The sequence below is a fragment of the Garra rufa genome, chromosome 24, assembly GCF_049309525.1.
Source record: "Garra rufa chromosome 24, GarRuf1.0, whole genome shotgun sequence".
Classification (NCBI taxonomy): Eukaryota; Metazoa; Chordata; class Actinopteri; order Cypriniformes; family Cyprinidae; genus Garra; species Garra rufa.
The window spans coordinates 7,943,813-7,958,468 of record NC_133384.1 but is presented as its reverse complement, the minus strand read 5'-3'; the positions used below and the strand labels follow the sequence as shown (position 1 = coordinate 7,958,468).

Below are 14,656 nucleotides of genomic sequence, written 5' to 3'. Positions count from 1 at the left end.
GATATAGTACCACGTGACTAACATTCAAACTATGTGCGTTAGTAAGACAATTTAAATAGATTAATGTTGAAATTTTCCATTGTTAATTGTGGTTTTCCAGTGTTTGTCACAAGATGGCGCCAAACGGTAATCTTTGTTGGCACAGAGGGATTTTAAACATACAAGTAGTACCGGCTATGCGTCATTACTTTGGAGCGGTGATTATTTGAAAAGAACGAACCTGCAAATGTCTCAACTGACCAATCAGAATCAAGCATTCCAAAGAGCCGTGTAATAATAAAATATAAGCAATACAAATTATTATTATTATTTTTATTTTTTGTTGTTGTTGGTAATATAAAATTAAAATAACAATCTATTAAAATAAGAATCTATTATTATTAGATGTTTTTGTATGAATTGATATTTTATAGTTCAGTGTTTTATTGTTTTATCATGACATATTTATTATTATTATTATTATTTTTTTTTTTTGTTGTTGTTGGTAATATACAATTAAAATAACAATCTATTAAAATAAGAATCTATTATTATTAGATGTTTTTGTATGAATTGATATTTTATAGTTCAGTGTTTTATTGTTTTATCATGACATATTTATTATTATTATTATTATTTTTTTTTTTTTTTTGTTGTTGTTGGTAATATACAATTAAAATAACAATCTATTAAAATAAGAATCTATTATTATTAGATGTTTTTGTATGAATTGATATTTTATAGTTCAGTGTTTTATTGTTTTATCATGACATATTTATTGCTAAAGCATCTTAGATGATTAAAGTGTAAAGTCGGCAACACCAAAGCTCCAAAAATATAAAAAATGTATTTATAATAACTTTCGCATAGCATATGTAACGTTTCGAGCAAGCAGGCTCTTTATTATTTTTTAAATATATTTTTGATATTTAAAAAAAAAAAAATTGGTGTTGCCGACTTTACACTTAAATCTTCTACTTGTTTTTTGGTGGAGCACCCATTTGAGACTGATGTGCATGCTTTTGTTTGCTTTTTAAAGCATCTTAGATGCACACAAAATACAGCAAAACACAAGTAAAAAGAGACAAAATACACTGCAAATGACAAAGAAAAATAAAAGAACACCTTTAAAGAACTGAAGTTACATTAATAAAACTTTAAGAACATGTTTTCGATCTGGCATGCAACGGGTTGCAACATCACTGAGAAGTAAATGTCAATTCACTTTAGATGGCAAAAGAAGTATTGCGCGACGAGGGTTTTATCATCTGTAAGCTTTAGTCTGTTGTTAGTCTGCAAATTCCTCGTGGCGCTGATAGCAGGACATTAGACCCTCCCCGTCCACCCCTGCCCTTCCTCCAGCTCAGGCTGATTAGACTGGCCAAACCTGCCCCCGCTGCACCCGCAGCCAAGCATCTTTCCATTGTGATACTGGATATTATAATTGACTGACTACTGAGAACTTTATCATTCTGTAATTCTAATCAATTACTGCACAAAACTCCAGCTGTGTTTACAGCTCATACTCTTTGGCAATTCCATATTGGCTTTTTTTTAATCCAGTTTTGAGCTCTTGTAGTCACTGTATGGGTCAATGAATAACTTGTTTAAGCGGTTTATCATTTCCTCACAAAGTCTGCAAGGTGAAATAACTAGTCAAGTATGTTACTTAGCAAATTAAAGCGATGATCCGTACTTTTCATTATCATGTAAACTGCGACAGTGGGTTACACAAAGCGTGTTCTGAAAGGCCTACAAATCTACTTGGTGCACAACGTAAGGCAAGATGCAGCGAGACCTCCATCTCCAAACTAGCCGAAACTTGAGAGTGATGTTATTTATTGACCGTTACCTAGGCTTCCAAATGCAACCCTGTTGCTAGGGAACAACCTTTCACAGCAACAAAAGGTTTCCTTTATCCTCTGTGAACGAGCCTGAAAGAATACCTCAGCAGCGCGGTCTGAGGACATCGACTCTGAGCCATCCCTACACTGCACTGCAGGCCGCTCCATCACAACACAACACATGATATATTATATTAGATAATTCCACAACTTCAAAATAAAAACATCTTAATCAGAGGATGAAACCACTTATTGAACTTTTCATGTTAGCGAACTGCAAATCATGCATGCATGGATTTAGAGCATTAGCTGTCCAAATGTGGCAAAACCAGTATACCTATATGTGACCCTGGACCACAAAACCACCCATAAGTGTAAATTTGTCGAAATTGAGACTCTTACGTCAAGTAAATAAGCTTTCCGTTGATATATTGTTTGTTTTGTTTAAAATAGGACAATGTTTGTCTGAGATACAACGATTTGAAAACCTGAAATCTGAGGGTGCAAAAAAATCGAAATATTGAGAAAATCGCCTTAAAAGTTGTCCGAATGAAGTTCTTAGCAATGCATATTACTAATCAAAAATCAAGCTTTTATATATTTATGGTAGAAAATTTACAAAATATCTTTATGGAACATGATCTTTACTTAATATGCTAATGATTTTTGGCACAAAAGAAAAATCGATAATTTTGCCCCATACAATGTATTTTTGGCTATTGCTACAAATATACCCGTGCAACTTAAGACTGGTTTTGTGGTCCAGGGTCACATATTATAAAAGCAACCAATTTAAAGCAGTTTTTGAATAAGCACATGCTAATGCATGGTATAGGTTGCATTTGTTGCTTCTAGCCGACTTTTTACCTTCTTTAAAGATACGGGTGGTTGGAGAAGAAGTGAAAAAACAGGTTTCCCATGGTGATGGATGATTCTTGGCTAACAGTCGTTTGTCCTGCTGCTCCCTTTATATTGTTGTATTTGCTTACTGTGGGCTTTAGGAATTCATTTGGTTATTTGTTTATTAATAAATATCATTAATGATGTACTGAGGATATATATTCATGTTTGTGCATTCATTCGCTTTTGAATCAGCTGTGGTTTTTCCTTATTGTAATATAGATATTGTAATATAAATAACATGATTTAGCTGTTAGAAGCTTCACAAAGTTGTTGATCCTGTTAATATAGCAAACTATATTACTTATTAAACATAAGCTTACTAGTTGTTCCCATGCCTACACTCTTAGAAATAAAAATGCTTCACAATGCCATAGAAGAACGTTTTATGTCTAAATGGCTCGATAAAGAACCTCTAACATCTGTTTCACAAAAGATTCTTTGTGGCAAAGGAAGGTTCTTCAGATTATAAAAAGATAAGAAAGAGATGGTTCTTTAAAGAACCTTTGACTGAATGGTTCTTTGTGGAGCCAAAATAGTTCTTCTATGGCATCGCTGTAAAGAACCTTTTAAAGCACCTTTATTTTTAAGAGTGTACACTTTTAAAAATAAAGGTTCCACCACAAAAAAGCTTTTCTTACCTAGATTTTTTTGTCGTTTCCAGCCAAAATATCTAAAAATTCTTAAATCTAGAAGGATTTTCTAGACAAGTAAAAATTATTGTCTTATTTTCAGAAAAAAAAAAAAACCCCAAGTAAAAAATAAGTGCGTTTTTGCTTGAATCAAGTATAATCTGCCAGTGGGGTAAGAAAAATAATCTTGTTTTTTGTTTGAAGTAAGATTTTTTTTTGCTTACCACATTGGCAGATTATTTTTTGCTTGTTCTAAGCAAAAACTCATTTAAATGTTACTTGTTTTTTTTCTTCTAAAAACAACAACAACAACAATAAATATTTCTTGATTTAAGAATTTCTAGATATTTTGGCTAGAAACAAGGCAAAAAATCTAAGTAAGAAAATATTTTTTGCAGTGTCTATATTGGCATCACTGGTTCTACACTGCAAAAAAATGCTTGTTGCCAGCCAAAATATCTAAAAATTCTGAAGTCAAGAAGGATTTTCTAGACAAGTAAAAATTATTGTCTTGTTTTCAGAAAAAAACAAGTCAAAATTAAGTGCGCTTTTGCTTGAAACAAGCAAAATAATCTGCTAATAGGGTTAGAAAAATAGTATTGTTTTCTGTTTGAAATAAGATTTTTTTTTGCTTACCCCATTGGCAGATTATTTTGCTTGTTCTGAGCAAAAAAATCTTTTTTTTTTTAAATTTAAGATTTTTTTTAGATATTTTGGCTGGAATCAAGACAAAAAAATCTAAGTAAGAAAGTATTTTTTTTGGAGTGTCTTTATTGGCATCACTGGTTCTATGAAGAACCTTAAACATCTGTGGAACCTTTCAAATGCAGAAAAGGTTCTTTAGAGTTGAAAAAGGTTCTTTAGATTTTTAAAATGTTCTTCAAAATGGTGTTTTTAGGAACTGTTGACTGAAAGGTTCTTTGGGGAACCAAAAATGGTTCTACAATGGCATCACTGTGAAAACACTCCTTTGGAACCTTTATTTTTAAGAGTGTACCTAGCTAACAAAAATATAGTATAAGAATATTTTATTAACATTTCCAGTATGTTCTCGAATGTATTTCTCAAAACATCTTTTTCTTTATATATTTTGAAAATGTTTTTTCTTGGTTATATGAATATTAAGGAAGCATTTCATTTTAGAATTTTGTAAACATTGTGATTATCTTAAAGCCCAGATACAGTACACTCTTAAAAACAAAGGTGCTTCACGATGCCATAGAAGAACCTTTTTGTCTAAATGGTTTCATAAAGAACCTTTAACATCTGAAGAACCTTTCTGTTTTACAACAGGTTCTTTGTGGCAAAGAAGGTTCGTCAGATTATAAAAAGGTAAGAAATGGTTCTTTAAAGAATCTTTGACTGAATGGTGCTTTGAGGAACCAAAAATGGTTCTTCTATGAAGCACCTTAAAACAAAACTTTGAATTAACACTTTACTCATTTTATTAGAAGGACATTTTTTCATAAGTTTGAGAAAACCTTGAATGAACTTTCTAAAAGCATTCCATGTTAGCTGGCTAGTGTCTTTAAATGGCTTAATGCGTAATTTTTAACTTTCTGACTTTCTTTAACCTTCTGATTTTTTTCAAAAGGGTGTTTTTGCAGTGATGCTATAGAAGAACCATTTTTGGTTCCCCAAGGAACCTTTCAGCGAACATTCCTTAAAAGAACCATTTTGAAGAACATTTTTAAAACTTTTTCGACTCTAAAGAGCATTTTCTGCATTTGAAAGGTTCCATGGATGTTCAAGGTTCTTCACCATCGATGGCAATAAAGAGAGAGTAGCTTTAGCCACATACAATAAATCCCTTACGTTGTATTACAACTGAAAACAGTTGTGATGAAACAGCTTTTTCAAGCACAGAATGAACTTAAAACAAATGAATTTCCCGAACTAGCTTACGTTTACATTTTCATTTTCTCAGAAAGTGAACTGTTTACTGTGTAAAACACTGAGGTAAGCATGTGATGTATGAGCATTATGATTATGCAATGCTTTCCTAGGCTTTCATGATGGAAGTTCTGGTCTGTATAAAGTAAAAATGAGTAAGTAAATTTATCTGAAATAAGGAAGCAGGAAGATGTCATCTCTGAGGACGTGAGAAGACACTGGCGGACACTTCAACTTCAACCAGATCTGCCTGTTTAATTTTTCATGTGTACATTAGGACTGCATGTCTCTAGATTATCAGGTCTCATCACTTCAACTAAATGGAAGGTATGCGATGAATGTATGTGCTGTCATCATGAAATGCCAAAAATGTGGTATTTTGTGTGGTTTGCAATTAAATATGGTTTAAAATTTTGAAAAAAGTTTCACTTTTCACTTCTTCTTTCAGTAGGCCTATGCATTAGCTTTGTTTGCATACATTTGTGTGACGAAATCTAACAATAAAAGTGATTTTTTTAGGAGGACATCAAGTTGATCCAGTGCAGTTGTTTGATCCTCAGCAGTGGTGTGAGAGGATGTGAGTAAAGCACCGGAACATGACGCACAGAGGACTGATCACAAGAGTTAATGGCGCCATCTATCGGTGACAGTCAGAATTGCGCTGTGTTACATTCACACTGCAAGACTTTAGTGTGTTCTTTTAGTATCACCGATATACTATTATTAATAGTTTAAATCATTTTTTTTATTTTAACATATTTTCGTTTTTATTTTAATTTGAATTAAAGTTAGTGAAGTTAATTTAAAGTTGGTAATTTTGTAGTGTGTTTTCGTCATTTTTAGTAGCTAGTAGTGGTAATTCCCCTCATTTTATATATTCCAGCTTTTACTCATTTTATTCTAGTTAAACAAACAACCACTACCAGCAACTGTTTGGTTACCAAATAATCTTCTTTTCTGTTTAACAGAAGAAAGAAACTCTGGAACGAAAGAAAAAGGAACAACTTGAGAGTGAGAAAATGATGACAGGATTTCTATCCCTTAAAATCTTTTATTTTATTTTTAGTTTCACTATCACATATAATAACATATAATAAGTCCTGACAAAAAAATACTCTCAAACTGTTGATATTTGTAAACAATATGCATATAAAAACAACAACAACCAACCAACCAACCAACCAAAAAAAAAAGAAAAAATAAATAAATGGTAAAGCACTACTGATGACAAAGACTTAAAACCATTGCACAATCTGTTACTGCTGTTTCTGTTATTTTTCTGGATATTCAGAAAATTTTCAATGCAGTGTCAGTTCAAATTATGCATCTATTCTGTGATGGAAATCTTCAACATTTGTGGGATAAACTGACTGATTCTTTTGTCTTGTTATGGCTAATTTATAGCTAGCATTTTAGATATTCTAAAATAATAAAAAATGTAACAATTTTATATATGGTATGTATATATAGTATGTGATACTTACCTTGATGTTTCTTTGTTTTATTCACTGATCACACAGAGCTCTAAAAAGGACGTGGTGATACAAAATAAATTGTGATGGGAAAAATATAGCCTATCTAAGTACTTTTGCATTCTCTCACAAAACACTAGCAAAAGCATTTTCCCTCCCATGTCAATTTTTTTCTTTTTTACCATGTCCCGTGAACCATGAAAATGTTCATGACATTTTTATTTTTTTTTCTTGCATTTTGTGCACATTTTCTCAAATAATTTTTACTAAATAAATAGAAATGGATATTTTTCACTTAATCTTCTTGGATAATCATGGTTTTCAACATAATGATTCTTTTTTTTTCTTTTTATGGATTTATAATAACACAATGTAGTATATTTTAGAGATGCTCTAGGCTGAAAAACAGGTCTTCTGGTCTTAAAGGGTCTATAAAAGCTGAGAGTTGCATTCACACAGGCAATTAAAATAATAAAGGATGCCTTGGCAACAAGCTGAAAAAAACATTTTTATATTTTATTTTATATAAGGGGGTAGTTTACCCCAAAATGAATATCATTTACCTACCCTTAAGTTGTTCCAAATCAGTATGAATTTCTTTCTTCTGTTCGCAAATGAAGTTATTTTGAAGAATGTTGGTAACCAAATAGTTGATGGCAGCCATTGACTTTTATACTATGGAGAAAAAGTCAATGACTACCAGCAACTGTTTGGTTGCCAAATATCTTCTTTTCTGTTTAGCAGAAGAAAAAAACTAAACTCAACAACTTGAGGGTGAGTAAATGATGTCAGGATTTTCATGTTTGGGTAAACTATATCCTAAATCCTGATAAAAATTATCCTTAAACTGTTGATATTCGCAAACAAGAAGCATTAAAAAATGGTAAAGCTCTACTGGTGACAATTAAAACCTGTTTAAGAATATTTATCTTTTAGATTTATTTAATATTGCTACCCATGCAGTTCAAGTTAATTGTTCAAGGTTTTTACTATATAAGTGACTATAAATCAAAGGCTCTCAGCCAGTGGTGTGAGTTTGGGCCGTATACATACACTGCACATCTGTTACTCCTGTTTCTGTTATTTTTCTGGAAAGTCAGAAAATTTTTCAAATGTGTTTAACAGCATTCTGTAATTAAAATGTTTAACATTTTGTGGAATGACTAATTATTTTGTCTATTGCTAATTATATAGCTAGCATTTTAGATATCCTAAAATATAAGTTTTAAAATATTTTTTTTTCTTACAATGTAATGATTTGAGCAAATTACAGCTTGAAAATATAACATAAATTTATAGTAAGTGACATTTATCTTTGTTTTATTCACAGATCACATAGAGAAACAAAACTGGCATGCTCCCTAACTTTGTTTGTTGGCAAAAGCACTAAAATAGCTTTTTCTCCAACACTTCTTCTTACTTACTATTTGCATTAATGCAAGTGAACAAAAAGTTTCTTGGGGAAATGCAACAATTATGCAAGAGAACGCAAAAGCATTTTCTCTCCCATCTCATTTTTTCCCCCTCACCAAGTCTCCTTATAGGCTCCATACTTCATAGTTTTCACAATAACTTCAGGAAATGCTGAAATAATGCTGAAATAATTTTCACAAAATAAATTGAAATAATTATATTTCATAATTTTTCTTTTATTTTAATTGATTTTTATAGTTTAAAAAAAGAGTAAAGATATGGGACCAGGGCAAAACAATAAAATGATAAAATCATCTGAAAGCATCAAAAATTAAAAACACATGCTGAGATCCACTAAGTACAGTTCCCACAAGCTGGTGTTGAAGAAACACCAATTAGTGTCCCAAATGCGGTAATGTAAGATTAACATGAATTTATAACACTATGCAATATAATTAACATAATGCAGTACATGTTACAGTTGCTCTCATCTAAAGAACAGGTCATCTGGTCTTGCTCAGTGAAAGCTGAGAGTTGCATTCACACAGGCAATCAGGAAGCCATCTTGATTTGTTGCATGTAATTTAAGATCAAAATTGGCCTGTAAAAAAAAACACATATCAGACATATGGCTCAACAGTGAATCAAAGCCTAGATGTTTAAATGGATTAAACAAACCAAACCTTTAGAGGAATATCTGTTTTTGACTTGAAAGATGACTCAACAGTAATGATTTCTGGAGAAATCAAAATTAATAAACATGTTATTCCCAATAATGGCATATTGCAAGCTTTTTATTATTAAAATGGTCAAAGGTAACCAATAAAATATCTATCTCACCTCCTCTCCTGCTTCCACAAAACTTAAAACGAGGGAAATGAGGAAGACAGAGGGGCTCGTCTTGATTTAAGAAAGGTGTACTTTGACCACGTAGCCACAGCTCATAAGATGAATAAAGCTCATGGATTGGCTGCCCTGTGGAAAACACACGGTTACTGCTTGATGTAATTCATCTGAAATGTATTATTAATGCGCAAAGATGACAACTTACTCAGAATCAAGGCCAATCTGATTTTTATAGGATCAGTTAATCTCTCAGGGCAAGGCAGGAAAGTGAAACCTACATCCTGTAAGGGGTCTGACACAATGACATCAAAGCAATTCACTATATATTTTAGGATGAAAACAAAACACTAACACAAAAGCAGAAAACATACAATATATATATATATATATATATATATATATATATATATATATATATATATATATATATATATATATACAGTCAAGACTGAAATTATTCATACCCCTGGCAAATTCTGACTTAAAGTTACTTTTATTCAACCGGAAATGACACATTCTTCTCCCAAAAGATAATAAGACGATGTACAAGAGGCATCATTGTGGAAAAATAAATAAATAAAATGCTCAGCTTTTATTTACATTTGAACAAAAAGTGGCATGATTCAAATTATTCATACCCTTTGCAAATTGTCACAGTCCATGGGAAAATCCAAAGTTGTATACTATTCTAAATAGTCCAAGCTGTTCTAAAGCATCCTAATTACCCTGATTCATTGGGAACATTTTAATCAACTCAACAGGTGAAAAACAGAAGCTCTCTGCTGTTGGTTTGTGGACAGTCATGGCTAAGACAAAGGAGCTCACTTAGGACCTGCGGCTGCACATTGTGGCTGCTCACAAGTCAGGAAAGGGCTATAAGACCATATCTAAATGTTTTGAAGTTCCAGTGGCTACAGTGCAAAGTATTATTAAAAATACAAGACGTTCCACACTGTGAAAAATCTCAGAGGACGTGGTCGGAAGCCAAAAGTGAGACCTGTGCTGGCCAGGAGGATAGTGAGAGAGGTAAAAAAGAATCCAAGGATCACCACCAAGGCCATCCTGATGAATCTGGGCTCTGCTGGTGGCAACATCTCAAGGCAGACAGTCCAACAGACACTGCACACCGCTGGGTTCCACGGATGCAGACCAAGCAGGACACCACTTCTCTAGATAAGGCACACAAAAGCCCACTTGGCCTTTGCAAATGCTTATCTGGACAAAGAAGAAGACTTCTGGTCTTCTGTTTTATGGTCAGATGAAACAAAAATTGAATTGTTTGGCTACAATGATGAAGCCTTTATTTGGCGTAAAAATGGAGAAGCTTTCAACTCTAAGAACACCATCCCCACTGTCAAACATGGTGGTGGGAACCTAATGTTTTGGGGGCTGGTGGACCAGGGAACCTAATCACAGTAAACAGCACCATGAAAAAGGAGCAATACATCAAAATTCTTAACAACAACATCAGGCAGTCTGCAGAGAAACTTGGCCTTGGGCACCAGTGGACATTTCAACACGACAACGACCCAAAACACACAGCAAAAGTGCTGAAGAAATGGTTAGCATAAAAAAACATTAACATTAACATTTTTGCAGTGGCCCAGCCACTTAAATCCAATTGAGAATCTGTGGCGGGAGCTAAAGATCAGGGTGATGGCAAGGAGACCCTCCAAAAAAAAAAAAAAAAAAAAAAAATTGCTGGTTGAATAAAAGTTACTTTAAGTCAGAATTTGCCGGGGTATGAATAATTTTGGGCTTCACTGCATATATATATATATATATATATATATTATATATGGGTCAAAGACAAAAAAAGGTTTAACTCCTTTACCGTCACCCCCATTTTTTAACATAGATGTGAAAGAGCTCTATCCAAACTTAAATAGCTATAATTCATGAATGCTTTGGAATACCTAAGGTTGGACTCTTTTTAAGAGGACAATCTGCAGATTACTGCAGATTCATTTCAAAATATTAAAGTATTAAAAAGTTATAGAAGTTTAAACTGAATAAAATGTAAAGAAAATGCACTGTACCATTTTTAAACAAGGGGAGGAGACCGCTAATAGATTTTAAAGTACCATTTTCCAATTGCAGCGCAATGTCCAATTAAATTTTATTTTTCTGAGTTTTTAAGCTTTCATATGATATAAAATTTATGATGATTACTGAAAAATGTGAAAAAAAAAAGACAATGAAAAAAGAGCGCCATTGGGCCCAACGGTGGGCCGGAGACACTTAAGGGGTTTTAAGCATAAAAACAATAAGTGTAAAACTGCTTTAAATTGTTGTTTTTCAGAAAAAAGTTTTCAGTTTTAATTTAATTTTTGTTTTTCTGAGCAAAAAATAAATATAATACATTTTTCCCTAATTTACAGAAGACACCCACTAACATGTCATTCAGTGTAACAATCTTGTCAGGCATATTTACAACAAAAATCAATGTATGACATATTAAAAGATAAATTACTTTCATCTCAAATACTACTTAGTTGTAATTCTACATTTTTAAAATTTGCCACTATCCTAGGTTTTGCCCATTTGTCAGTAAGATTTTTTTTTACTAATTTAAAACACAATAAAATTTAATATGCTCCCTTATTCCTTATATGTACAAGTCAGAGTAAGCATGTTGTTTGAATTTTTACATACATTTTGTGTTACACTGAAAATTTTAAATTTGGACATTTTATTCTCCAAAAAATTATTTGAAACCTTAAAAGTAGACACTTTACATTTAATGTACTTTCTATGGACATAAAATCACTTTTGTAAATTTCTTTTGACATGGACATCTTAACGTCTTTGACCCACACACACACACGCACGCACGCACGCACGCACGCACACACACACACACACACACACACACACACACACACACACACACACACACACGCACACACACACACACACACACACACGGACGCACGCACGCACGCACGCACGCACGCACGCACGCACGCACGCACACACACACACACACACACACACACACACACACACACACACACTATTGTTCAAAAAGCTTGGGGTCAGTAAAAAAAGGAAGTCTCTTCTGCTCACAAAAGCTGCATTTATTTAATCAAAACTGCAAAAAATATAATACTCTGAAATATTACAATTTCAAATAGCTGTTTTCTATGTGAATATATGTGACCCTGGACCACAAAACCAGTCATAAGTGTAAATTTATCAAAATTGAGATTCTTATGTCATCTGAAAGCTGATCTGATAAGCTTTCCATTGATATATTGTTAAAATAGGACAATGCTTGTCTGAGATACAACGATTTGAAAACCTGGAATCTGAGGGTGCAAAAAAATCTAAATATTGAGAAAATCGCCTTAAAAGTTGTCCAAATGAAGTTCTTAGCAATGCATATTACTAATCAAAAATCAAGTTTTTATATATTTATGGTAGAAAATTTACAAAATATCTTCATGGAACATGATCTTTACTTAATATCCTAATGATTTGTGGCATAAAAGAAAAATCGATAATTTTGCCCCATACAATGTATTTTTGCCTATTTTTTCCCTATTTTTTTTTGCTACAAATATACCTGTGCTCCTTAAGACTGGTTTTGTGGTCCAGGGTCACATATTGTTAAATGTAATTTATTCCTGTGATCAAAGCTGAATTTTCAGCATAATTACTCATTTTCAGTGTCACATGATCCTACAGAAATCATTCTAATATGCTGATTTGCGGCTCAAGAAACATTTCTAAATTTATCAATGTTGAAAACAGTTGTAACAAAATTGTAATACATATTTTTTCAAAATTCTTTGATGAATGTAAAGTTCAAAAGAACAGCATTTATTTGAAATTGTAATTTATTTGAGGCATCCACAATGAATAAAAGTATTAATTTCTTAAAATATATATCGTACTGACCCCAAACTGTTGAACAGTAGTGTACAGTATGTCACACTGATCTCACCGCAGCTCCTGTAGGTCACCGTGATTCTTTCTGTATCGCAGACTGTGTGAAGCGGCCACTGGGGATTCTGAGATTGAACCAGATTCATCTGAACCATAATCAAAATCAGAAACAACCACATATTGTCACACAGTTGTATCTTCATAGCTTTCAGGTTAGACCCAGAGTCTGACTAACTTCTCATGAAGTTTAGGTGAAATACATGGAACAGGGCAACTTAACTTCTCATTTATGTCAAACTAAATAATGTCAGCACGTCACAAGTTTCACTTCCCTGTACAATTATGTCAATACAACTTAATTGACATGCCCTTGAACAACTTCCTAATATCCAATAGAACAATACAAAATTGCATTTGTAATAGTACCTAAATTATTGCACTCCTGTAAGCACATCTTATACACCCAGACTTCTAGTTTGAAGCCTTATGTAGTAGAATTTAAAAGCATCACAATCAAGTCATTCATCTAAAAATTTCCTACTTCTCTTTTCATTCTGTACTTTCTATGAGTTTCAGAGTTTCATTTTCCATATTTCAAGTTTCATTTTGGTTTGCTAGACTATTTGCTATAACTAACAATTTTAAAAAAATGAAATTAACTCTTGAGAAATAATTAATAGGTACACTTTGGTAACAGGTGTCACAATTGTGCTGGGGTAAGGAGCCAAGGGAAAACAAAGGGAATCCGGAAATACAAACAAAACACTATTTAAAGAAACTAAAACAGAAATCCAAAGAACAGAGAACACACGACGTAACGTTAACGTCGGACACTGGGGTGTGATCAGACAGAGACTAATATACACAGAAAACAAGGCGTGGTTACAAACGAGATAACAGGATGACGAGGGGGAAATACGAATATGGGCAGGGGAGACAAGGACTAAACCATATGAATAGGAAACATGGGGGGGGGGACACTAGGAAAAATCCTGAACAAGACTAAACAAGACTAAATCCTGACATTACCCCCCCCCCCCCCCCCCCCCCGAAGGCGTGTCTCACGCCTAATTACATCCATAGGGGAGGGAGGGTGGAGGGCACCCTGGAGACCGCTAGGCAGGGATACCGGGGACACAGGATACAGGGGCGATCTCCAGGGCTCTCCAGAGACTCTGGGAGGCTGGGCGGAACCAGTAGAGACTCTGGGAGGCTGGGCGGAACCAGCGGAGACTCTGGGAGGCTGGGCGGAACCAGCGGAGACTCTGGGAGGCTGGGCGGAACCAGCGGAGACACTGGGCATACAGCTGCAACCAGACTTGACACAGGAGGAGCTGCTTGACTTGACTCAGGTGGTGCTACTTGACTTGACAGAGCAGGAACAACAGCTGTGACTAGACTTGACTGTGCAAGAACTGCAGCTGTGACTTGACTTGACTGAGCCGGAACTGCAGCTGGTAGGGTGGCCGTGATGGTAGCAGACTCGGTGGCAGCCATCTTGGGTGCAGACTCTGACTTGGTGGCAGCCATCTTGGGTGCAGACTCCGACTGGGCGGCAGCCATCTTGGGTGCAAACGCCGACTTGGCGGCATCCATCTTGGGTGCAGACTCTGACTTGGCGGAAGCCATCTTGGGTGCAGACTCCGACTTGGCGGCCATCTTGGCCGGGGATTCAGGAACGGTGGCCATCTTGGCCAGGGATTCAGGCTTGACGGCCATCTTGGCCGGGAACTCAGGAACGGAGGCCATCTTGGCCGGGAACTCAGGAACGGAGGCCGTCTTGGCC

At 34.4% G+C, this 14,656-nt stretch overlaps 1 protein-coding gene across 1 annotated transcript; it reads right to left on the bottom strand.

Annotated features, from left to right (window-relative positions):
- Nucleotides 1-8,426: 8,426 nt before the first annotated feature.
- ly86 (lymphocyte antigen 86) lies at nucleotides 8,427-13,058 on the bottom strand. The gene is made up of 5 exons (XM_073830352.1): nucleotides 12,929-13,058; nucleotides 9,185-9,271; nucleotides 8,974-9,108; nucleotides 8,817-8,869; nucleotides 8,427-8,734 (listed from the first exon to the last, which is right to left on the bottom strand). The coding sequence occupies exons 1-5, from the start codon at nucleotides 13,047-13,049 to the stop codon at nucleotides 8,651-8,653; spliced, it is 480 nt and encodes a 159-aa protein (XP_073686453.1). The 5' UTR covers nucleotides 13,050-13,058; the 3' UTR covers nucleotides 8,427-8,650.
- Between the last annotated feature and the right edge of the window lie 1,598 nt (nucleotides 13,059-14,656).